The 26,612-nt window shown below is 36.8% G+C and overlaps 2 protein-coding genes across 3 annotated transcripts in view; one reads left to right on the forward strand and one right to left on the reverse strand.

Moving 5' to 3' along the window:
• The window catches only part of ifngr1l (interferon gamma receptor 1-like), a 36,939-nt gene extending 25,127 nt beyond the window's left edge, over positions 1–11,812 (reverse strand). The window contains exon 1 of the mRNA XM_062994998.1: positions 11,637–11,812. Within this exon, the coding sequence (XP_062851068.1) occupies positions 11,637–11,706 (70 nt within the window). The 5' untranslated portion in view covers positions 11,707–11,812. The remainder of the gene's footprint in view (positions 1–11,636) is intronic.
• Positions 11,813–18,017: 6,205 nt separating this feature from the next.
• On the forward strand, positions 18,018–26,247 carry si:ch73-52p7.1 (uncharacterized protein LOC100321084 homolog). Of its 2 annotated transcripts, none has more exons than XM_062994999.1 (2): positions 18,018–18,125; positions 23,268–26,247. In XM_062994999.1, exon 2 carries the CDS (start codon positions 23,533–23,535, stop codon positions 24,136–24,138), a length of 606 nt encoding a protein of 201 aa, XP_062851069.1. In that variant the 5' UTR covers positions 18,018–18,125; positions 23,268–23,532; the 3' UTR covers positions 24,139–26,247. The 2 variants fall into 2 exon arrangements, with proteins under 2 accessions (XP_062851069.1, XP_062851070.1); XM_062995000.1 differs by lacking the exon at positions 18,018–18,125 and adding an exon at positions 22,867–22,937.
• The last annotated feature ends 365 nt before the right edge of the window (positions 26,248–26,612 follow it).

The following is a 26,612-nucleotide window of genomic DNA, read 5'->3' on the forward strand; positions in this document are numbered from 1 at the left end:
CAGCAATGTTCCATGTTAAATGTCACCAGATCATGATCAGACAACCACAGACAACCAGCTGGAAATGATTTAGTATTTAGATTTGGTTGAAAATATGTTTCAATAAAAATTACAGAACCCATTTACAGAAAAGTTGGAACATTTTGTGAAACATAATAAAAATAATAATCTGTGATGTGTTTAATCTCTGTAACATTTATTAACGAATAATGGTATAAAGAAAAAATTTCCAATGTTTAACTGATCAACTTCATTGTAGTTTGTCAACACATTTAAAATTTGATGCCTGCAACACATTCCAAAAAAAGTTGGGACAGAGGCGTGTTTACCCATGTGTTCCATTACCTTTAATAATTAATGAGACTTTTTATTAATAGTTTGTAAAATAAGGACATCAATTGCTACAGTTTTGGAGGTGAAATTTCTCTTAATTCTTGCATGATATTAGACTTTAGCTGCTCAACAGTCTCCTCTGTAGGTATGCTACATCACACATTTTAATAGGAGACAGATCTGGACTGCAGGCAGGCCAATTAAGTAGTCAAACTGATATAGCTCGTAAAAATAGCCTGGCATTGTCTTACTGAAATAATCATGGACTTCCTGAAAAAAAAAGAGATGCATTTGTCTTTCTAAAATCACAATATATGCCTCCACATCAATAGCACCGTCACACTTAGGTCACCAATGCTGTGGGAACTGATGCACTCCAGTTCCATGACAGATGTTGGCATTTGCACTTTTATTGATAACAGTCTGGATGGTCATTTTCAGCTTTGGCACAGAGACTCAGAACTCCACATGTGTTTTTTTCCAGATGTTTCAGGTTTCATTTCTTGATGTAGCAGTGGACTGTATTTGGAGACAATGGTTTTCTGAAGTACTCTCAAGCCCATGTGGCTATATTTATCACAGTGGCATGACGGTTCCTCATGCAATGTTGTTAAGAGAGCTCAAAGCTCACACACATTCAACTGTGGTTTCTGGCTTTGCACTACACAGACTGAGATCTCTCCAGATTCCCTGAATATTTTTACCATATTATGAACAGTAGATGGTGAAAGACTAAAATATTTGTAATCTTGCACTGAGATTTGTTACTTTTAAACTGACTGGCAATGTTTTCCATGACGTTGGCACAAAGTGTTGAACCACAACCCATCAATGAACTTATGGTGGATCCTCCTTTATACCCATAATTTGGCCTCTGTCCCAGCTTTTTTGTATTGTCTTGCAGACATCAAATTCTAGATGATGTTCTATGAACAAACTACAATGAAGTTGATCACAGGGAAATATTAAAATTGTGTTATTTCATATAAATGTATCTGGTTTTGTTGTTCAGCTACCCAGTTACTGATTTATGGATACTCTACCTTTTATGGGTACACTACCTTTTACATTAGCAAGTGATTAATGGTGATTTACTGTTACTGTTTAATGACAACAGCAGAATCGTGCTTATAAACAGCACATAAATTCTATCATACAGTTAACAAAATAAATCCTTCCTATTTATTTTCTGATGTTTTGCTAATATCACTATTACTATGTTTAAAAAACTAATTCAATAAGATTGGTTGTTTGCATCTGTGAGCCTCAGATACCAATTACTTAATGTACCAAAATTCAGATAATTTTTTTACTTTTGAACATCAGAATGTCTTTAATTAAAAAGCAGTCTATTAAGCTAGTCCACCAGTTGCTATTGCCATGCCGGGCACCTACACAGACGTGATTGGCTATGTCTGGCTAGCCAAAGCCCTGTGATGGACTAACTCCCTGTCCAGGGGATTCCTGCCTTCGTTTTCCAGTGGGACCAGACCAGCCGCAACCCGGACCATGAAAAGCGGTTGACATCTGAATGCATATCATTATGCTAATACAGCTTTTTAATAATTATAACAGAATGGTAATTCTGTCAAAAGCTGTAAACTTTGTAAATTACTCAATTTACCAGTGGTTTGCGGAATACATGACAACATCAAGGTCTATCTATGGCCTTTCCAATTTCTTAATTGAAACATAATCTAATGATCATGTGATTTAACCAACTGAAAAAGCTAAATATTCTTCATACTATAAGACCTATATGCATAAAAACATGTTAAATGCAGCAGTCGAATGCAGCAGTCGAATGCGACTCATGTGACTTTACAAAGAGAAGAAGTGTACAAATTTCCTGTTGCCTAACATTTACCCCGCAAACACAAAGTCTAGCTGAACCACAATAAGATGGTGGCAAAAGCTCTTTCCCACAATGGTGGTTCTTTTTGTTTCCTTCCTTTTTTGTATGCCTATAATCCATGCAGACATGTACGTGTTCGAGCAATGCAAATTAAGAAAATCACATGATTCTGGAATGTTACGGCCATTTAGTAATATTTAAATTTAGGCATTTAGGATATGATTTTATCTAAAGCAACCTACAACTGCTACTAAATACAATGCAAGCAACTGAGGGCTAATGGCCTTGCTCAGAGGTTCAACAGGGGCAACTTGGAAGTGGTGCAACATGAACCAGCAACCTTTTGATCACCAATCCAGTACCTTAGCTGCTATGCTTTGACTACCCTTCAGTTAGATAAGCATTTGTGAGGTGTTGAATGAAAGGGCGACTGAAGTTGCCCCACACCTAACCCAATTCTTTACACATCTGCCTGGCATTGAAATTAATTTCACCAACTTATTGTGCTACACTCCTTAATGTTTTAACAAAGTATTTTAATTGTGTAATACAGTTTGGCATGCAGTCATGCGTAAAATAGGATTTATATTTGCAAAAGGCCACATTACACACAAAAAAGCAAAACAGACAAAATGTTGCTTGATTTTAAAATGTATTTAATGAAAGAGAACCTAATGGAAGAGTAATGAAAAATTTCAATTTCAGTAAGTGCATATTTACCATCAAAGCCATTACTGAGAAAAAAAACTGAGAAGAGTGAGCTAATGACATCCTGGTTTCCGTTTCAAAAACTCCAGCACTTAAAGTATCAGAGACCTTATCAAACAGCCTGACAAACAACCAAAAACAGTTCTGTGCATTCCAACACACCACTTTCATGAGGAACTATATTGGCTATAACAAAATTACCTCCTTGTTTCTACACTAACTGTCTATTTTATCAGCTCCACTTACCATATAGAAGCACTTTGTAGTTCTACTATTACTGACTTCAAGCTGTTTTTCAATGGTATTATTTAGTGGTGGATCATTCTTTTGCAATGACATGGTGGTAGTGTGTTAGTGTGTGTTGTGCTGGTATGAGTGGATCAGACACAGCAGCGCTGCTGTGTCCACTCACTGTCCACTCTATTAGACACTCCTACCTAGTTGGTTCACCTTGTAGATGTAAAGTCAGAGATGATCGCTCATCTATTGCTGCTGTTTGAGTTGGTCATCTTCTAGACCTTCATCAGTGGTCACAGGACGCTGCCCACGGGGCGCTGTTGGCTGGATGTTTTTGGTTGGACTTTTTTCAGTCCAGCAGTGACAGTGAGATGTTTACTGCTGTGTCTGATCCACTCATACCAGCACAACACACACTAACACACCACCACCATGTCATTGTAAATGCAGGGCTAAGAATGATCCACCACCTAAATAATACCTGCTCTGTGGGGGTCCTGACCATTGAAGAACAGGGTGAAAGCAGGCTAAAAAGGTATGTAGAGAAATAGATGGACTACAGTTTTCCTAAGTAATTCCACTACAGGCAGGAAAGTCTCAATATGGCTAGATTACATGTGCCACAAAGGTGGTGGGAAACTAAGCCTTGTTATGGTCTGACCAAACTCTGAACTTTGAATTTGTGAACTTGAACTTGTGATGTACAGGAGAAAAATGTACACAGGACAAAACGTAAAGGGTTCTGAACATGTTTATTAAGCACAGGATGCGTTAGAGTTGATTTTCTGAAAACCCTGTTAATTTTTCCCATTGGAAATCACGCTTAGACCCAGGTCTTCAAATATGGGCATAACGAGGACTACAGAATGACACACGACTTCAGTGGTCTATTGATCTAAGAAAGCAATAAACTAAAAATGAGTTTAATTTAAACTTATGAGTTTAATGCAAATAACTAATAAAGTATAAAATTTCCTGTCACACTTGTTAGAGATCTCAGACTAACTACAGAATTTCTTTATTAATTTCTATATGAAATTGAGAAACCAAGGACACTAATTAGTGCATTTTTTCTAAGTAGAATTTTTCTCTGTTCTTGCTTGATACCAAATTTTAGCAGCTTAACAGTCACACACAGCACACACCCTATATTTCTGCACTCTATTGTCTCTAGTCCCAATATACACCCCTGCATCAATGGTAAACCAGACCAGTTGGCATTATCACCTTTTTGCACTCATGCATTTTATTCACAGATTTAAATATTACAAATCTTTAATGAGTTTAGTCCAAAAATTTATTTTTTTAACAATATTAGGCCTGCTGCATATGTATTACACAGAAGTGCCATACCTGTTTACACATATTTGTATGCCACCTAATATAAGCTCAAAACAGCTCTGATTTGCGAATACATCAGCATTACAAGACATCTGATGTATCAGTCTGTTATCTGTTAGCAGGACATTACCAGCAGGAACTTCTACCTCTGTATGTTGTGAAATCAATTGCCGTATGGTGCATTCCAGTACCATGTATTAAACAGAAAAGCAATGCACACATTGTTTGAGCCATAAAGGTGTGTGTATAAATAAATATCTACGCTGCACATGATGTCCCTGGTATCCCCTTGGCCATATACAGTAGGGTCAAAAAGTATTTAGTCAGCCACTGATTGTGCAGGTTCTCCTACTTAGAAAGATGAGAGAGGTCTGTAATTTTCATCATAGGTACACTTCAACTATGAGAGACAAAATGAGAAAAAAAAATCCAGGAAATCACATTGTAGGAATTTTTAAAGAATTTATTTGTAAATTATGGTGGAAAATAAGTATTTGGTCACCCACAAACAAGCAAGATCTCTGGCTCTCACAGACCTGTAACTCAGGCCTGTCTGTAAAATTAGGGCAGAGGGGGATGATAGGTGCGTGTGTAGACAGGCTGTGGGTCATTACCATGATAATGGGTACTAAGTGGCTCACAACAGGGGAGCGGGGGATCGAGAGGCAAAAGTCCCTTGCGCAAACTGTAGTCATTCTAGTGTTAATGGATCTGTAAAACGAACCGATGCATAAGTACTGATTGCTGGAAATGCATTCAATGGCACTTTGAAATAAACATGATTAATCCATCAATTACTTTTTTGTCAGGTTCATCATTAGTATTACATTTGCAAACATCTTTCAAAGTTATTATTTGTCAACACTGTAGAGTCACTTTCAATAAGGTTTTACAGATTCAAGTCCACAGGAGAAAAAGTGTCATCTGCATGTCCCCTCTCAAGTACCTTGACGTGTGTGTTATTGTTTTTTTTAAATTGATTTCGCTCTTTTGACTAATGCCCCAATATTAAGGTAAGACTGCTGACCCTGTTATAATAATGTTGTTGAGAAAAGCGTTAAGAAACCAGCTTCATCATAATTAAGCACATTAATCTAGCAATGTATTTCCTTTTTTGTTTTTATTCTACATGTTTAATATTTTTAAAAGAAAGAGAGCCATTACAAAGATGCCAAAACAAGAAAATGTTGTGCCAGTGCCAGTTGACTACTGATAAGTTGAAGGAGATTTTATAGAAAAATTAAGGATAAAAAAAACTGCACAAACGAGTCTGTAACTACAACACACAATTAAAACAACTTAAAGCACCAGCTAGCTGTGTTTTGCTAAAGAAAACGACTAACAATAGTGTACCACACAGGAAAAGAAAGCTCTCTTTACTCAACTTCCAAGGAACAATGTAGTTGTATAAACAAGTCAGTCTATTAATTGTTAGTGAAATGGAAGTCAAGAGAATAGGCTAAACTCTTACTCTGATAAGTACAGCAACAATGTCGTCATTGAGCCAGTCTTCACTTGCTTTATTCCTCAATAATAATTGTGGAAAAAAAAGCTCAGAAATTGCACGTTTCCAATATAAAAAAACTGCCAAATGTGACTGTTTTCCTTAAACAAGATGAAACAATGTGCAGTAATTGGCACCAGCAAATTTATTTATTTATGTAATTAATGGTGCAATGTGGACTTGTCCCACACATCCCAATTTTTGTAACTTGGTGTTCATTATGCATAGTCACTTTAAAATGGCATGTGTGAAATCACAGAGCAAGCTAAATCCTGCAGTAATGGAAGTGATAGAAAATGATTAGCTTTAATACACACCAACAGCACAATACACTTGTCTTTAGATTTATATTTTATTATTTTATACTTGCCGGATTGGTAAACAAACTCAAGCCTTATTTGTCATTACTATTGTAATTATTTTATTTTTCATCTACTACATACAGTAGTTATCTACTGAACTGTAATATTATGGAAGCATTTATACAGTATTTAGAAAAATATTATTAGTAAATAACAGGTCTGTGCAACGAATCTTAGGATTGATCCAACTGGTAATTCTCTTGGGACGACATTAATGAAAAGTGCTATGGTTGTTTAAAGTCAAAATCATTCAAAAAACTCAAAGCAACCAAATGTAAGTGCTGTTACATGAATGATAACTCTTGACTATGAACATCTGCCTTGAACATGTCAAACTCACGTCACACCAGTCAATTACCATGTCTTGTCTGTTTAACTTATGAATGAGTACGTCATGGCATTTAGCAGACGATTTTATCCAAAGCAGCTTTTACCCAACAGTGTATTGTCTAAGCAATTAAAGGGTAAGGGCCTTGCATCCTGGCAGTGGTGGGGCTCGAACCAGCAACCTTTCAATTACTGGTCCAGTACCTTAACCACTTGGCTACAACTGCCCTATGGATTAAACACTACTTTTAAAAACTGAACTGTTTAATAAAATTCCAGTTTACCAGTTTTATTTTATTGGACTTTTTGCTCTTTAAATAAATGAACCCAGTAATCTAAATTTCTCAATGACCCTAACCCAATTATTGGATTTCGGAGGTACATTCAGTGTCAATTATGCTAGGGTATGGTAAACACTTTATTCCTGTGTTTAAATATGGGGTGTAAAACGATGAGATACAGTTTCAATAAGTGAAACTTGAGAGGTAGGCATAAATCAAAAATATACTGAGACCAAAAGGTATGCAAAACAATCTAGATGTGGTATCATGCCCATAATCTAAAAGCCATGTACAGGCTGCTAAAATGAAAAACACAGGAAGACTGTGGTTTTGACAGCAGCTGACTTTCTGTTACTAACCACAAGTGTTTCTTACAAGTTCTCAAATTGCCTTAATCGTGGTTTGCAGGTGTGAAAATGAAACATACGGTACTGATCACAAGTTTTAGAATACTCCCACGTTTTACTGTCTTTACTGATTTTTACACAGATTAATATGTAAATCTACCCTGAAATAAGCTAATAGGAAATAAACAATAAGATATTAAAACAATATTTAACTCACATTTGCCAGTAACAGTTAAACACACTTAAGGAATTATTTTTATATTGTTCAGAAAGTGTTTCCATATTGTAGTTTCTACACATTTTGTTGCACTTGTATATTGCTTTGCTTTTACCCTTCTGTCCAGTACATCTCATACCAGCTTGCCATTCCATTAACTGAAGCCTATTATATTTGCCTTGAGGTAAGATGTACCCGACCAAACTACTTATAGACCAGAAAGTTTTAAATGGTGAAAATGCCTAGTTAGTAAGGATACCACCCATCGTAATTCAATGGCTCCAGCACCAGACCACCACAACCTCAATACCTTACAGTTGGTATTAGACTCTAAGGAACTATTCCAGAACCCAGAGTGACAAACTAAAGATTTAAATTTGTGATCCAGTTGTCTATAATGTCTTCTCTTATCAATAGTCCACTGGCAGTGCTGAATGACCCAGACCGGCCTCTTTTTTTATTGTTCTCAAAATTGCCATTCTTATTGCCACTGCAGTTTAAACTAAGACTTTGATTACATCCAACACTGTTGAGCTAATAACATTCAGAAACTTTCAATTTGATACTGATCAGAATTCTGATGTAGCTCTTTCTGGCTGAGTTTCCAAGTGCCTTGTGGTGTAGGAAACTGTACCCACAGACACAGACAGGCTTCACAAATTCTCTACATAATCACGCCTTTACAGTTTTCTTGTCAAGTCTTTTTCTCCCAGAACACAAGAGCAATATACTACATTCAGCAATACAACACCGCCTATGCATTGACCTATTGAATTGACCTAACACAGTCTGTTCCAACATGGTTTTTAAACATGAGGTTTGTAAGTTATCAACAAGCAGAGTAACTGTTTACATTAAATAAAAATGCAGAGCTTAATTTACTTACTTATTTGAAAAGCTGCAAGTTGTTAATCAATGACTTCTTTTCTAATAAAGCCTTTTCATTGACCCGTTGATACATACAAGACAATTATATTCTTTGCAAGAGACAGACAGGATTTAAGCCAAACATACTATAAGTTTATTATTGTCTGACTCGCTGCTTAGCAATTTAACCCAACAAAAGGCTAAAATGAGAGAAGGGCAAACAAGCTTGCACATGCAACAAAGATGTTCCTCCTGATCATTCTCCTACATCTGCAGTTCTTCCTCTGAACCGTCAGAAGTACTGCAAGCCAGCTCTTTCCTAAGAATGTGAAGAACTAAATGATCATACTCATGAGTTAAAGGTTATCTACTTTTAAAAACCTACAGCTAGGCAGTGATAAGCTTCACTTTATACCAGAATATTCTTGAGAAAATGTTACACCGTCTTTCCAGAAGCTTCAGCTGGGTTGAAAAGGCAATGAAACAATGTTATCAATCAGGGGGAAAAAAGACAAAGAAAAAAATTTGAATGGCTAAAGAAAAAATTTTTCAGGTGTTGGTCAAAGTCCTACTGCACCAGTGAACAAAATGATCCAGTTGACTTTTATCCAGAATGACACAGAATATTATTGTAAGAACACATTTTAAATGTAGATGTCTTCAGGCCAAAACGGTACAGTAACCCAGAAAATCTGGTAAACCTAGTGTGGCAGAATGGTTACACAAGCTGCGCCAACCATTCAAAACAATGATTGTATTACTTCAACAATGCTTAACGGTAAACTAGAAGTCTTAAACAGTGAAACAGGACCATGTACAGTTAATGTTAGAAAATCTATATAGTTTCAGGTTGAATCAGACCTTTAGCCTTTATTACAGCAAGTCAGGGAACAGAAACTAACTTTCATATTTACTTGTCATTAAACCACTTGACAAGCTCTTAAACCAGAAGACATTATCCCAGGAATTGAGACAATAAAATGTTTTCTAGTTCAAGTTAGGACGACAGTGTGGTCTCTGAATGAGGCTAGGTGTGTAAACAGAAATGGTATATGTGAGTCTCACTGATTAACATATCATTTACTCTGTACCTATTTTTTACAAGATCAAAGCCAGGTGTTGGAAATGATTTGAAATTATATTTTGAACTGACAGCATAAAAATCAACAATGTATTTGTTGGATATTGATTATTCAGTCATTAACATCTATAATATATATTCAGAAAGTAGAAGCCACATTGGAAGCCAGTACAGTTGCAAGTCTTATGGCTGGTCTATCTTTAATAAATGCCCAGTTTTTCCTGATGACCCAATCTAGAAAGGTTCACAGATGTACAAAGCTTCTATCATTTCTACATTTGGGGCCACTGTGGTCCAGGGATTCTTTAAAAAATTCTTTAAAAAAAGTTTCTTAGACTTAATGGCCTGTTTTCTTGTTTTGGAAATGCAGGGTAAACTGTTGGCCCTTACAGACCCAGTTGTGTGCCTTTCCAAATGATATTAAATCAGTTCAAACTGAAACAAGTGCAATCCACTTGTCTTTAGGACACAGCTCAAGAATTATTAGCAATGGGTCTGAATACTTTTTAAATGACAGATTTTCAGATTTTGGGGTCTAAAACATGTTTTCACTTTGTAATTATGGGTGACTAAGTATAGATTAATGAGTAAGAATGGCGGTGATATTCATTTAAAATCAAATACACAAAACAAAGTAAGCAAACAGTCTGAACAATTTCTAAACACACTGTAAATTACCTCAATGTAAAGATTTAAAAAGATTTGTATATTACAGTATTTTGTATATAACAGTAACAAGACAGTATTGCATTTGCTAACTTATTTGCATACTTGAATTTAGCCCCCCATATTTAAATTTTACCCAAATTAAGTCTGTCTGTTACATATTTTAGAGTAGAAGAATATTTTATTTTAACTGCCACATCACAATTATTTACCCCAACTTAATATTGTATCTTAAAGCTTACTGCTGTCTGTATGACCCAATGCCAGGTTAGAACAGGATTAAACCATTAGTTGTGTTGCAACCATGGTGATAACTAACTAGCTACCACAAAAGCTGAGAGAGGAGATCATTTCATTGCACCTAATGACCAAATGGTATAAGAACATTGTTCAAGAAGTTGAACATTCCTAAAGACACAACTGGGTGTATTGTCCATAAGTACCAAACCCATGGCTCAACAGAAAATGTGTTGTTAGCAATCTCACTAGGACAACAAAGAAAAACCTTTGTTTTACTGCAGAAGACATGCAGGGACCTGATGGGACCAATCTGTCAGTGGCAACCATAAGATCACTTAATAACCAAGGACTTAATGGCCGGACACCACTATGTACACCACTCTTCACTGAGAAGAACAGGGTAGGGTGGACTGAATTATGCCAGAAGGAATTTGTCAAGGCCTATAGAGTTTTAGGACACAGTTCTATGGAATGATAAATGCAAACTGTAACTGTCTGGCCAAATGAATAAAGGGTTTGTCTGGTGCATGAAAACATGAAAGCCATCAAACCTCAATGAACTGGAAGCTTTTGCATTAGAACAATTGGCAAAGATTCTCCAAAAGAGCTTGTTCCCATTTACCAAAACTGCTCACCAGTGATAACAAGACAAAAAATGTTCCACCAAGTACTGAGACTAAGGGTTGAGGCCAAGGGTTGAATAATATTATCAACTTATGTTATTTTAACTGCTTGTATGTATCAAGATTATTTTTCTGTTTGCTGAGACGTCTTGTGACATATTTTCATTCATACATTGTCTGTTTTGCCACCGCTTTATCTTGGTCAGGGCTGCAGTGGGTCTGATCTGGGCCAGATCTGATCTGGGTCTGATCTGATCCAGAAAACAAGTTGACAGGATATCACAAGGACACACCCACTCACTAACTCCAACTGACTTGACTGCGTGTCTTGGTTCTTGTGGGAGGAAACCGGAGCCCCGTGGAAACCCACGCGGACACGCGGAACACAGGCCCTCCTTGTTGTGAGGCGACACCTTAAATATTTTCATTTAATTCTAAAGAATGTTTACATTTTATCTATACTATTTTAATATGAATATAATCATTCAGCAGATTGAGTTAAATAGTAACATAGCTGACATTTGCTGCATTTAAAAGCACCGCGTTTAACGTGTTGCTAAAGTGGCTAAAATAGTTCACAGCAATAGCGTTATTTTACCTAGCAAAATTAGTATATATAATATAGCAAGTTTACAGTGTTTACTTACCAAAGCCACAGATAAAGCACTCACACAGCAACAAAACCAGTACTACGTTGGCGCTTATTTTCCTTAACATTTTGACCAGTAATTTTAACAGAATGTAAGAATTTGTTTTTCTCGCTGATTTAACTACCGTTCAGACACTCGTAACCATCATTTAATCTCATTAAGCGACTTAAAGCTGTATTAGCAACATTAGCTTACAAGCACGACGCTGTCAACGATGCCACTAAACTTCTACACTTCCCTTTAAAGGAGGAGTTACGAAAATGTCCCCTGAAACTCCATGGACTTTCCCAGCATACATTTGGGCTGGTTCCCAAAAACATGTTTTCTCCTACATATGTGCCCTAGATAGTGAAATGTTTTGACAGCGAGTAAGCATACTTAGGATACACAAGAGAGGTGTAATAGAACAGAGCAGTACAGCGCAGAGATTCTCGACGATGTTATTGTTAATTTCCTCCTAGTGCTTTGCATGAAGGGTTTTATAAACCATAACAATATTATAAAATTATTATATTATTTATTTCAGTTTCATTCGAACTCGAGCCCAAAGTCGGCAGTGGTTTTGAATTGTGTTTTTTTAAATCACATAAGCACATTGGTCTCAGTAATCAACTAATGTTACAGACTGTAGATGTTACAAAAACTTACATTTCTGCAACTGTGTGTTTAGATATGCTGTTTTTAAATTGTTAGACTATTTGATCACAGTTTTGTGGCAAACCTAAAGCCAGCCTTGCATTTTTTGCAACTGAGCATTTTGTTAATGCACTTTTTTTCTCCCTATCTAGTCGTATCCAATTACCCGATTGCATTACGCTTTCTCTCTACTGATGCTGATCTCCACTTCTGATTAAGGAGAGTGAGACTGACGCATGCCCCGTCCGACACATGCGCAGTAGCCGACTGCATCTTTTCATCCACATGAGGCGAGTTCATATGCGGATCAGCTTTGTGTACGGAGAGCCACACCCTGATCAACGCATTATTCCATCAACCAGCCAGCAGAAGTCGTGATTGCATCAGTTATGAGGTCCCTATTTGGCTTTCCACCCTGTAGGAACAACAGCCAATTACTGTTCATGAAGCCGCCCAGCCGGATGGCAGAGCTGAGTTTCAAACCGACGTGCTCGAAATGTCAGCTCTGATGTGCTAGCATGTTTTACCGCTGCACCACCTGAGCGGCATTAATGCACTTTTTATGACTGCATTACCTGTTAGCAATGTACCTGTTTACCAGTGGAAAGTTTAAAACATGCGTTTGATAATTTCACAAACTCCCCAGTCTTACATTGCCCCTTCTCAACTTCTCAGCAGCCATCAAATATCATATAATTACAAAAATCAATTAAATTGACAAGGTAAAACATGACATTTTAATTATATACAGCATTTAACACAACTTAAAAATGACTGCTTTCTGTTTCATGGTCCACTTGTAATTTTGGTGATTGGATGATTGCAGGTGAATCAGTAAAAAATTACAAGAAAATTAGAACAACGGTATAAAATATAAAAAATTCTAATCCATGGCAGGTCAAAGCTCACTGAAAGTGATAGATACTAACTTTACAAGATGCTTGCAAAATACAGAACCAAGTATAGCCACAGTAATAACCACATAAATTAATGCACCGCCATAACCATAAACAAATATAACATTGTCAGCAGCATACAGCCTGGATCCCTGAAGAGAAAAGTAATATAATTATAATAATAATAGTCTTTATTTATATATCACATATCATACAGCAGCAGTACAAAGTGCTTTATAGGATAAATACAACCATTCAAATAAAAGAATAAAAGACCCTGTGATGTTAAGCTAATCATGCTGTCTTGGAAAATGTCTTAGAGTTGGCAGAAAACAGTAGTTTAACATGTTCTGTGTATTATTATGAGGGATTTAACCCCATACACAGGAATACCTTTGTGAAACCCTATATTTTCATAGATGACCTATATTTGATTTATGATGGGGGATTTAACCCCATCCCCAAAATACAGTCAGATGATTCAACTTTTACCACATTTGCAACTAAACATATTAATGTTTGACAAAGCCAAAGTTTAAATTTAGCCCCTATCATAGTAGAGTGAAGAATCAGTGATGGTATAGACAGCAATCTTTTATAATTATTGGGTCTAATGATTGCATTGTAATTTTACAGAACCAGATGCCCTCTAGAATGCAAAGACTATTTCATGATGATATGCTTATATTCCATGATAACTGCGCCCCCTTGCCATGCCTATGCTCTGGACAAAATTATATGCTAATTAAAACGATGAAATTAAAAACTGCTAACCCTTTTTTTGACATTATTTGTATAATTAATTATAAATTATAAACTTATATGCTAATATGTCCGTTCTAATTTGATGCCTGCAACATATTCCGAAACACTACGTCCAAAAAGTAATAGACGTCATGTTCTCCATACAGGCCAACGAGGCAAAGGACCATCTTAATTGTTGCCAACCCATATTTTAAAAGCAAGTCTCTGTCAAAGAATAGATATGCATATGTGCCAATATCAATGGTAAGTTGCACATCTTTGAAGACAACATTAAAGCTAAGGGGTACATATAAATTTTTAAAGCAACATATGCTGCCATCTAAGCAATGTCTTTTTTTTTTGTAACATCCTGTTTATTTCAGCAAGCCAATGACAAGCAACCTTCTACATGTGTAAACAACAGCATGGCTTTGTAGTAAAAGAGTACAGGTGCTAGACTGACCTGTCTGTAGTTGAGACCCTTCTACCATTATAAACATGTGGTACATCCCTGTTTATTTCAGCAAGCCAATGACAAGCAACCTTCTACATGTGTAAACAACAGCATGGCTTTGTAGTAAAAGAGTACAGGTGCTAGACTGACCTGTCTGTAGTTGAGACCCTTCTACCATTATAAACATGTGGTACATCCCTGTTTATTTCAGCAAGCCAATGACAAGCAACCTTCTACATGTGTAAACAACAGCATGGCTTTGTAGTAAGAGAGTACCATTCTACCATTAGAAACATCTGGTACATTATGAACCACAATTTAACACAACAGAAACCTCAGAGTTTTATTTTAAGCAAATATGGAGAAAATTGTCACTTTTACAAGTAAAGAAATTAGTGTCTGCAATTCCCAAATGATTCCAAAAATGTTGAGAGAAATACTGATTTTTTTTAGGAAATAAAGCACAATGAAATTAAATTGTTTCAGTCAGTTGATGCCCATTCTGGAAGCACGGAAGATTTTTTAGCTTCACCATGAAATTTAGCATTTTTCAAACTGGGTCTGGATGGGCATCTGGAACTGAATCTACAGCAAAGTTCTTATCTCCTAGAAGAAGAATATTTTTAAATAAAATTGGTTATCTCTCAGTCCTTTTATGTTCTGAAAACAACAGCATACACTTGACTAAACTACTACAAATAGAAGATACAGAAATGACAGGATACCCTAACCCTACATGCTATTTTTTTTATATTTGCACAGTCTATGTCCAGCTGGATGGATTGCTATGAGTTCATGCTCTAGTATGCTAATGCATAAACCTTAAAGATCAAATAATTAGGGGTGCTTGGGTGGCACAGTGGCAGGGACGACTCGTTCCTTAGGGTGATTTCAGTCTAACTAAAATCGCCCAGATTGCTTTGATTGATCATATTAAGGCATTTTTTCAACTGTAGTCACTGCAATGCAATCTGTATGGGTTCTGGGAGGGCTAGCACTTACATGCTTGCGTCATACGTAACCTGGTGTAGGAATAATAGGGGCATTAACTGGTGGTCATAATAATGTGACTCGACTGTGTAAGTCACTAGCATGGTGGATACTGGCGGTCTATAACATTAAAAACTGGAACATAAAATACTTTACTGGTTATCTAAGCTAATTAATAAACAATATTGCAATGTAATAGGAAATTAATGATTCTAAATGAAAACTAATGCATTGGTTTTTTTTCCCAGTTATTACCTAATACCAAAGTTTTTTTCTTTTTTTACTATGACCTAATACCGATATGTGAAATAGGAACTTCATCTTAGCTGTGACGCATAAAGGAGGGAGCATTGTGGCATGTGGGGCTTCTTAGCTGCCTCAAAGCCTGGACAGCTTTTAATTACTGAAGAAACAATACAATTAAAGTTCTATGGAGACAGTTACAGTCTAGTTTTGTTATCTCAGGCTTTATAAATGTTGCCAACACAGTAGTAAATTAACTGCAAAAAAAAACAAGTGTTTTTGAATAGAAGTGAGTGTTTAGATGTAAACCAAAATAACATGCTTTGGCATAATCTAAAAGGGGCTTTTACAGTCATTTGAAAAAGTTAGGACACCCCATGAGAACCTTTGTCTTTTTGAACATATTTAAACATATGAACATTTGAGCTTCATTTGAACAGTACTGAGAGATGGAGCTTATATAACTAAACAAAAAAATGTTAAAAATTACTTTTAAACACAAGTTGTAAAATTTAATGAATAAAAATAGAAATTTATTGTGAGGAAAAAGTTAGGACATCCCCATATTTATTACTACTTAAAATGTCTCAAATTAGAATCCGGTGCACCACATCAGCTGCAATGATTAGAGCATTGTTAGAGGACATTGGAGTTTTATCTAAACCTCAGACATTAGTTTGGTTTGCTCTTGATTGTTGAAGTGAGTGTTATCAGCATGGTGAAATCTAAAGAGCCCTCTGAGGCCTTCAGAAAGAAGGTTATGAATGCATATGAGCCTGGGAAAAGATTTGAAAAGATCTCAAAACAATTAGAAATCAGCCATTCCACTGTCCGGAAAATCATTTACAAGTGGTGAACATTTAAAACAACTGCCAACATGGCCAGTTCAGGCTGTCCTAGCAAGTTCAGCACAAGAGCAGACCACAAGATGTGTAAAAAAGTCTCCAATAATCCTACAATGTCATCAAGGGACCTACAGGTAGCTCTTGCCACAGTTCATGTCAAGGTACATGCATCTACCATGAGAAAGAGACTGTACAAGTTTGATTTTCATGGGAGGTCTGCAAGGAGGAAACCTTTGGGCAAGACTAAAGTTTACCAGAGAACACCTAGACCAGGACTTCTGGAACAATGTGCTATGGACAGATGAATCCAAAGTTGAATTATTTAGGCACAGTAACAGAAGACATGTTTGGCGCAAACCAAACACAGCATTTGAGAACAAGAACCTCATACCAACTGTGAAGCATGGAGGTGGAAATGTCATGGTTTGGGACTGCTTTGCATCAGCAGGGCCTGGCAAGCTCTCCATTATAGAATCCATCATAGAATATTCACTGTATCAGAGGGTGCTTGAGGAAAATGTAAGACCATCTGTCCAAAAACTGAAGCGGAAGTGGACCATGCCGCATGACAACGACCCAAAACATTCCAGTAAATCCACCAAGGAATGGCTCAAAAGAAAGACATGGAGAGTTCTGGAATGGCCAAGTCAAAGCCCAGATCTTAATCCTATTGAGATGCTGTGGGGTGATTTGAAACAGGCTGTGCATGCAAGAAACCCCTCATACCTCACACAGCTGAAGAAATTCTGCATGGAGGAGTGGGGAAAAACTTTCTCCCAGTCGATGTCAGATGTCAGAGAGTTATAGGAAACATCTAATTGAGGTTATTTCAGCCAAAGGGGGAAATACCAGCTATTAGGGCATAGGGTGTCCTAACTTTGTCCTTACAATCAATTTCCATTATTGTTCATTACATTTTACAACTTGTGTTTAATTAAAAGTATTTTTTTTTTAGTTTTATTTGTTTAGTTATATAAGCTCAATCTCTTAATACTGTTCAAATAAAGCTCAAATGTTCATGTTTAAATATGTTCAAAAAGACAAAGGTTCTCATGGGGTGTCCTAACTTTTTCACATGACTGTATACAAAACAACCCAGAATGAACTAAAATTGTAAATGATTAAATTTGGTTAAATTTCTCAGTGTAATCTGACATAGCAGACCACAGTTCAATAGATTTAAGTGCACTGAGATTGCAATTCAAAATAAGTATGTTGGATGTTTTAAATTAGCTGCACTGACATCATATATGATAGACTTCCTCATGTTTTTCCATTCGTAGTTAACGTTTTCCTGCTTGGCTTGGCCGGTCACACATAGCAGAATGCTTAGGACACTGTCTGTGGCTTTGCCAGTCACTGATTCACAGAGTTCAAGGAAAACTGTAAAATGTTTTTCAGTCTCTGAGACTCTTAGTCTGGGAAAACAAGTGAAGTTAGGCTTTTCTGTTATGATGAAGATTACCGGGTATTTGCTTTATTTGTTTCTTTCTTTCTTTACTGCTTGCGTACTGTTTTGATTTTTTAGCATTTTAATTCTCTCTCTCTCTCTGTCTTCACTACGGCTGCTGCCTCGGTTTAAAAAAAAGGTCTTTTTATTCGAGAAAATGGAATGTGGTCCCAACTGGATACTCAGGAATTATGTTTTTTTTCTGTCTATGTGCTCTATCCCAACATAGTAAGTATTTCGTGCCTGTTATGTTACTGTAAATATAATTTACTAATGGATTTTTGTAACAAGATTCCAAAGAGCTTAGCAACTGACATGTTGATCTTACATCATGATCTTACTATCTAACTAGTAACTAGTGACTGGTGTTAATCTGTTGGTCAAAATTTATAAATGCAGTAAAGGAACAAGAAAATGTGATTTGTTTATCCTCATGAACCTTTATTAAGCTGACAGAAGTACAGACACGGCAATATTTTTACTGCCCGACTTTAATGTATTTTCTAATTATAAACAAATGTAGAATTAGATGCCTGTAACAAATAAAACTGGATTGATTTGATTTTATTTGATTTTATTGAACCATTTCATATTTTATAAATAGATACAATACCTCCTATAAAAAACTGAAACAGTCAGGGATAACACAAAAAGTCCATAGACTTATTTCCATTGTGGTCCCTATACATCAGGGCAAAATAAGTGTGTAAGGTTCGTAGAAAAAAATTCTTTGTATTGAAACATTTCACAATATGAGGTAAATTGTTGGGTAATCCACCAAAGGCAAAGATGTGTGCTAAACCTCATAGAAGAACAAATTACTTAGGTCTTACACAATCTACTTTACATACTGTACAATTGTAAACAGATCCAGAGGAATCTCAGTTAAGGAAAGACAAGGCTGGAAACCACTGTTGAATGTGCATGACCTTCTAGCCTTCGAGACAGCACTACATAAGAAACCATTATGCTACTGAAATAAATATAGCCACATGGGGTCAGGAGTACTTCAGAAAAACATTATCATTTTAATCAGCACACCACTGCATCAAGAAATGCACCCTGTTATGCAAAGAGAAAACCATACATCAATTCTGTGCTGAAACGCTTTCTGTAATGAAAGATAATGTAAACATGCCGTGGTCAAATAAGTCAGTGTTTCAGCTTGTCTTTGGGAAAATGGATGTTGATGCTTCTGTGCCAGAGAGGGTCATGGTATGGGGGTTCACTGGTGCCCATGACATGAGAGACTTGGATTTCTGTGTAGGTACCATTGACAGGGAGGTGTATTGGAATTTTAGAGAGACATACAGAATGCTGCCATCAGGGTGATGTACGAGGGTTCTTCAAAAATTGCACTTAAAAAAAAACAAAACTCTACTTATTAAGAATTTCAAAAACAAATGACATCACTTTTCTACTTTTCATAGTCATCTTCTATGTAATATCAGTACTATTTTAATGCTGTCAGCAAAAAAAGTTTTTGGTTGAGTGTGTAGCCACTGATGCAGCGCTGCTTTCACATCATCATCACATGAAAATCTTCTTCCCCTTAAAGCTTCTTTAAGCAGTCCAAAAAGGTGGACTATAAGCTCTCTCTCAGTCTCTCAGACACGACCAATTACTACTCCTCCCACCCTCACCGTTTCCAACCAAAATATAAAAGTGCGGAAACTTTTTGAAGATCCCTTGTATTTGCCCAGCCAGTTATACATGCACTACAACAGTATGACACAAAGTGCATGTGCTTGACTGGCTTGTCTGCCCCCAGTTGAACCCTTGTATAAAGTGAATAGGCAAAATTCCAGCTGTAAAACTGCAATTATTAGTATCCATTGTTCAGAAATGATTAAAATGAAGGGTGATGTAACCCAGTGGTAAACATACCTGTCCCAACTTTTTTGAGTGTGTTGCACGCATCAAATTTGTTTATATTTACAAAATACAATTAAATTGGTCATGAAAACATTACAATTCTTTTCTTCAAGCTTATTAACAAATCATACACTGATCAGCCATAACATTAAAACCACCTCCTTGTTTCTACACTCACTGTCCATTTTATCAGCTCCACTTACCATGTAGAAGCAATTTGTAGTTCTTCAATTACTGACTGTAGTCCATCTATTTCTCTACATACTTTTTTAGCCTGACTTCACCCTGTTCTTCAATGGTCAGGACCCCCACAGGACCACTACAGAGCAGGTATTTGTTGGGTGGTGGATCATTCTCAGCACTGCAGTGACATTGACATGGTGGTGGTGTGTTAGTGTGTGTTGTGGTGGTATGAGTACTGTAGATCAGACACAGCAGCGCTGCTGGAGTTTTTAAATACCGTGTCCACTACTGTCCACTCTATTAGACACTCCTACCTAGTTCCACATTGTAGATGTAAAGTCAGAGATGATCGCTCATCTATTGCTGCTGTTTGAGTTGGTCATCTTCTAGATCTTCATTAGTGGTCACAGGACGCTGCCCACGGGGCGCTGATGGCTGGATATTTTTTGGTTGGTGGACTATTCTCAGTCCAGCAGTGACAGTGAGGTGTTTAAAATCTCCATCAGTGCTGCTGTGTCTTATCCACTCATACCAGCACAACACACACTAACACACCACCACCATGTCAGTGTCACTGCAGTGCTGAGAATGATCCTCCACCTAAATAATACCTGCTCTGTGGTGGTCCTGTGGGGGTCCTGATCATTGAAGAACAGCATGAAAGGGGGCTAACAAAGCATGCAGAGAAACAGATGGACCACAGTCAGTAATTGTAGAAGTACAAAGTGCTTCTATATGGTAAGTGGAGCTGATAAAATAGACAGTGAGTGTAGAAACAAGGAGGTGGTTTTAATGGTATGGCTGATCGGTGTATAGTCTTGTTGTTATTGCATTTTACAAAATAATGCCGCAACTTTTCCAGAAGTGTTTTAGATTACTGCTACATACAGTTAAATCCAAAAGTTTAGCATGTATCTGGCAGTCTTAACACCTATTCTCTCAGCATCAGGTAACATTTTGGTATTTCAGACTTAACACAAGACTATAGTTCTCTGCTCTTTTTAATATATGCTTCCAAACTAGCCTGTTTATTTGACCATATAGAAGACAACATAATGGAGGCCAGAGTTAAATATCATTCTAGAACTTTCTACACCATTATACAAGTAATAATCTAAGTTGCTGTGTGCACATTTTTAAAGGTATTTAGATAACTCAAATGCATAAATGTTTTAGTTTGTTTAAATAATGTAGTGTTATCCCAAGTCTGTATTTTGTGACAGAGACTGAATCTTAAGCCCATCCTAGCACATGTGGGTACACACCCTAGTATGAGTCAAGGGAGAAAAAGAAGGCAGCAGTTTGTGCTCTGTTCACTGGACCTGGATCAGAATAAATAGTTGCTAAGCAGTTGCCTGGTTCAGTGTTTTTATTGTGGAGAAGCAGCCAAGTAAATGTATTCAGCTTCAAGAAAGAGCCAGAGCTAGTAAAACACTGTCAGCATTTCTAAAGACTGTGCCTTTCCCAAATTCTTTGTGTAAGAAAAAGACTAGAAAACATCTTTGAATCGAAGTAAGTTTGCTTGTACAACCCCAAATCAGAAAAAGTTGGGACAGCATGAAAAATGCAAATAATACTTACATTTACTTTGACTTGTATTTGATTACAGACAGGATGAACCTGAGATATTTCATGTTTTGTCTGCTCAACTTTATTACATTTATTACTAAACATCCATTTCTGCATTTCAGGCCTGCAACACATTCCAAAAAAAGTTGTGACAGTAAGTTGTTAATGTTGCCATTCCTTTTCACCACAGAGGATACCAAGTGTTTTAGTGTTTCAGCTTTTATTTTGTCCCATTCCTTGAATTGTTTAATGATATTAAGCACTGTAGAGGGAGAAATATGCAAATCCCTTCCAATCTTTCTTTGAGGTACATTGTTTTTAAACATTTCAATCATTTTCTCACGCATATGTTGACAAACTGGAGATCCTCTGATCATCTTTGCTCATCAAAGACTCAGCGTTTCCTGGATGCTGCTTTTGTACCAAACCATGATTACAATCACCTGTTGACATCACCTGTTTAAAATTGCATAATTATTTAGTTTTTTAACCTCATTACTAGCCCTAAATTGCCCCCGTCCCAACTTTTTTTTGGAATGTGTTGCAGGCCTGAAATGCAGGAATGGAGGTTTATTAACAAATGAAATGAAGTTGAACAGACAAAACATGACATGTTTCGAGTTCAAACTGTCTGCAATCAAAAGTGAAAGTAAATGTGAGGAACACTGTATTTTTATTTTGTTTGCATTTTCCATACTGTCCCAACTTTTTCTGATTTGGGGTTGTACATGGTTGCAAGAAAACGAGTTTCATCTCTTATTGTCTTTTACTATTTTCTTTTAATTTGACAGGTTTATTTACCCAATAAAAGTGCTTATTTAAGAAGACATTAAAGTAGTTGTAGTAGTAGTAGTAATAGTAGTACAGGTCATTTTATAGTGTAATGGCATAGAAAACTCTCCATATTTGTTTATTATTAATAATTTATTGATTATTAACACATTTTTTTATTTTGTAATTAATACAAACAATATTAAATGATTAAATATTATTTTAAAAAATGATTTCGGTAAGCATGACAAGTTAGTAGTACATTGCTTATGCTTCCAGTAGTCTCTTTCCACCCTGCAAAATTACATTAATAACATTAATTTCTCATTCCTTTTTGAAGTGCTTCAAGCTTAAGTCACTTTCCCTACATGTTTACAAAATTCAAGGTTTGTGTTAAGCGATTTCACACTTTTAATTCATAGAGTGTATTCAATATGAGGCGGTCCTAGCAATCATACAGCAGTTAAGTTAGTGTAACAGACCTTTCTGTGGTGTAGTGTGCTGACAATGTTTGATGTATGTGTTTACGTACTGAGTGCATTTTTTTCCTTTGTGGATTCCATAATCAAAGGAAAAGTGTGCTTCTCTACACACGTGATCATCTTTCTGTAATCTGTACTGCTCCTCTAGAAGAACAAGCCAGTAAAGTATTATTAACTTGGTGCTTTTAACTGCTAGAGCTGTTCATTTGTTTGCATGCCTCACTTTTAATTTTAAAAGTACATTTGTTAGTGTGTTGCTACCAGCAGAATAAATTTGTTTAGTGTTTTGATGTAGATAATGATGAGACTGCTTTTTAAGTAAACTGTGTTAAAATCTAGATAATCAAATTCAGTTTTTTTTCTAACAGCAGACACTGTGCAGAAAAATCAGATCAATCAATATTTTAGTACCTATGCTTAGCATGCTTTTTTTTTTACTAAAAACAGTACTTTCTGTGCACTCCTGTTTATGTGTTTGTTATCTTTGCAGGTGAAACTTGACATGCTGTGGTAACCTCAAACCAAAAAGTATCTGGAAGTGGCATTTCACTGTGATTGACACATCCTACAACAGACTTCTTCAACAATAGACCAAGATTCAAATGTTTTTTCCTCACACCCTAGCAGAGATGCTTCTCTCAGTGACCTTACAAGGATTAACAAACAAATTCTGTGAGCTCTGCTTATGTATGTAGTATGCTTGAATAACCTTCCTACTACCATTGTGCCTCTGTGAAATATCATTTTTGGGCCATATGGGCTGCATTGCACTGTTATCTGTACTGTGCCTGGTCATGCCAGTACTTCTGCGAGCTGAGTTCACTCTGGTCAATGTACGTGAACACAGTCTGTACATCTGCACATGTATGCAAGACCTGGTTGCCTGCAGTGTTATCAACTCAAGTGAATGTGATTGTGATAACCACGCCGATAATCCTCATGTAGTGACTTATAAGCGCCTGACAGTGTGGTATACTTCTCCATTCAATGTGGCGCGGCTGTTAAACAACTCTGAGATCCGTCACCTGATCCTTGCCAAGTGTGACTCGACCAGTGGAACGCCACCGTCTTTAGACTACTTCATAGTGAAGAGGCTGGAAAGGCTTACCATCTTGTACCCATTCTGGACACCTGGGCAGAACTATGACATTGTGCTGGGTCGGGAAATGGGCGTGCTGTACCACGAGGAGCCGAGAATAGCCGTCATTCACACAGTTGTGTTGACAGGAAAGGTTGGCTTGAAAGCATACACAGTGAAAACCAAGGTGGACAGTAATGGCATGATTCCCTTCCCTTATGTTTTTGTGTCTCTAGATGGGCTTCCAGAGATGTCCAACATATCTGTGACTTTTCTGTACTGAATGGCATTGGCATCTTGTCAGCTGTCCGGGGTCTCCATTGTTGCATGAATGTGCCATATGTTTTTAAATGCTGCTCCAAAATTCTTATCCACCCTTTAGTGTTAATGGTGCCTTCCCAATGTGCAAGTTACCCATGTAATTAAGTCTAACACACCCCATACTATGGCAGATGCTGGGATGGCCCATTTCCTCTTTGGCCCACTCAATACACTGTTCTTTATTTTCAAAAACAATTTGAAAAAGGGAACTTGTCCTACCAAAGCACATGCTCATTTTGTAAATATGAATAAACATACACTAATCAGGCATAACATTTTGACCACCTCCTTGTTTCTACACTCACTGTCCATTTTATCAGCTCCACTTACCATATAGAAGCACTTTGTAGTTCTACAATTACCGACTGTAGTCCATCAGTTTCTCTACATACATTTTTAACCTGCTTTCACCCCGTTCTTTAATGGTCAGGACCCCCACTGGACCACCACAGAGCAGGTATTATTTAGGTGGTGGATCATTCTCAGCACTGCAGTGACACTGTCATGGTGGTGGTGCGTTAGTGTGTGTTGTACTGGTATGAGTGGATCAGACACAGCAGCACTGATGGAGTTTTTGAACACCTCAGTGTCACTGCTGGACTGAGAATAGTCCACCAACCAAAAATATCCAGCCAATAGCGCCCTGTGACCACTGATGAAGGTCTAGAAGATGACCAACTCAAACAGCAGCAATAGATGAGCGATCGTCTCTGACTTTACATCTACAAGGTTGACCAGCTAGGTAGGAGTGTCTAATAGAGTGGGCAGTGAGTGGACACGGTATTTACAAACTCCAGCAGCGCTGCTGTGTCTGATCCACTCATACCAGCACAACACACACTAACACACCACCATCATGTCTTCAGACCCCGTTTCAGGAAAGATTGGGACATTTTGTATAATGCAATAAAACCAATATGTTTATACTCTCAAACATACAGTATATTTAACTGACAAAGGTACAGAGTAAATAATATTCCCAATGTTTTCCATGCCTCTCTAAAATCCAATATACTCCTCTGCACCAGCAGTACCTTTACACCATGCTGTGGGCACTGATGCACCTCTATACCATGACAGATATTGGCTTTTGCACCTTTTGCTGATAACGTGTACATTTTCAGCATTTAGCAGACACTTTAATCTAAAGCGACTTATAGTATCCATTTTTTAAGCAATTGAGGGTTAAGAGCCTTGTTCAATGGCCTAACAGCGGCAACCTAACAGTGGTGGGGTTTGAACCAGCAACCTTATTATTACTAATCCAGTACCTTACCGCTAGACTACAATTGCCCATTTTGGATTATGCTTTTTCATCTTTGGCACAGAAAACTCAAGGTCTGTTATTTCTAAAACAAGCGGAAATATGGACTTATCTGTCCACAGCACATGGTTCTGTCTTTTTGTCCATCTGATATCAGCTCGGGCCCAGGGAACTCACATTCAAGTGGCTTTATTGTCTTTTCAGCTATATATAAGTACATATTAAAATGAAACAATGTTTCTCCAGAACCATGGTGCAACGCAAGCAACACAAAAGGTACAAGGCACATTTTTACCCTTAAAAGTGAAGGGGACAGGACAAAAAGACATTACAGGACCGAAGACAAGTGTGATGCTGGCCAGTACTTGGTACTGAGTAAATAAAGTTTCTATGCAAATACTTAGCTGCGTTTCTGCATAGAACTGATGTACAGTTTTGTCTTTGTGTGATAAAGTTTAAGGTTGCATTTCTTCATGCAGTGGTGTACTGTGTAAAAGGACAATGGTTTTCAGAAATGCTTTCTAGCTTATGTGGCTTTATTTATTGTAGAAGTTTTATGGTTTCTCATGCAATTCTTTCACAATATTATGTACATTAAATGGTAAAATAATTAATTATGTTAACAAATATTATTGTTGTACTAACTGACAAGTTTTGCACATAGCCATGTTTGCTTACAAAGGCCAAACATTTAGTGAATCGTTTCATCATATATTTACCTGTTACCAACTTGAATATTAACTTAAATATTTTACAAATGTTTCAGTCTTTTCCCCAATTCCAACTTTTTGAGTTTGTTGCCATGAATTAAATGTAAAATTTGTTTATTTTCACAAAATACAATCAAGTTAGTCAGAAAAAAAATAAAAGCAATTTCTTTGTACTTTGTTAAATAATAGTCAAAGAAAATAACCAAATCACTGACTCCTGTAATAATTAAATAATTGTGTGCAGTTGTCTTTGACATTATGCTACAGAGGTGCTTCTTAGTAGCAGGGATAGGGACACTGGTAAGAAGAAAATTGATGAATGCAACCAAATATAGGAATTTCGTTAAAGTAAACATCAGACTGGGTGACGGTTAATGTTTTAACAATACAACAGCCCAAAGCATACAGCCAGAACAACAATGAAGTGGCTTTAAGGCAAGTCTCTGAACATTCTTAAGTGCC

The sequence above is a fragment of the Trichomycterus rosablanca genome, chromosome 5 (genome assembly GCF_030014385.1).
Source record: "Trichomycterus rosablanca isolate fTriRos1 chromosome 5, fTriRos1.hap1, whole genome shotgun sequence".
Classification (NCBI taxonomy): Eukaryota; Metazoa; Chordata; class Actinopteri; order Siluriformes; family Trichomycteridae; genus Trichomycterus; species Trichomycterus rosablanca.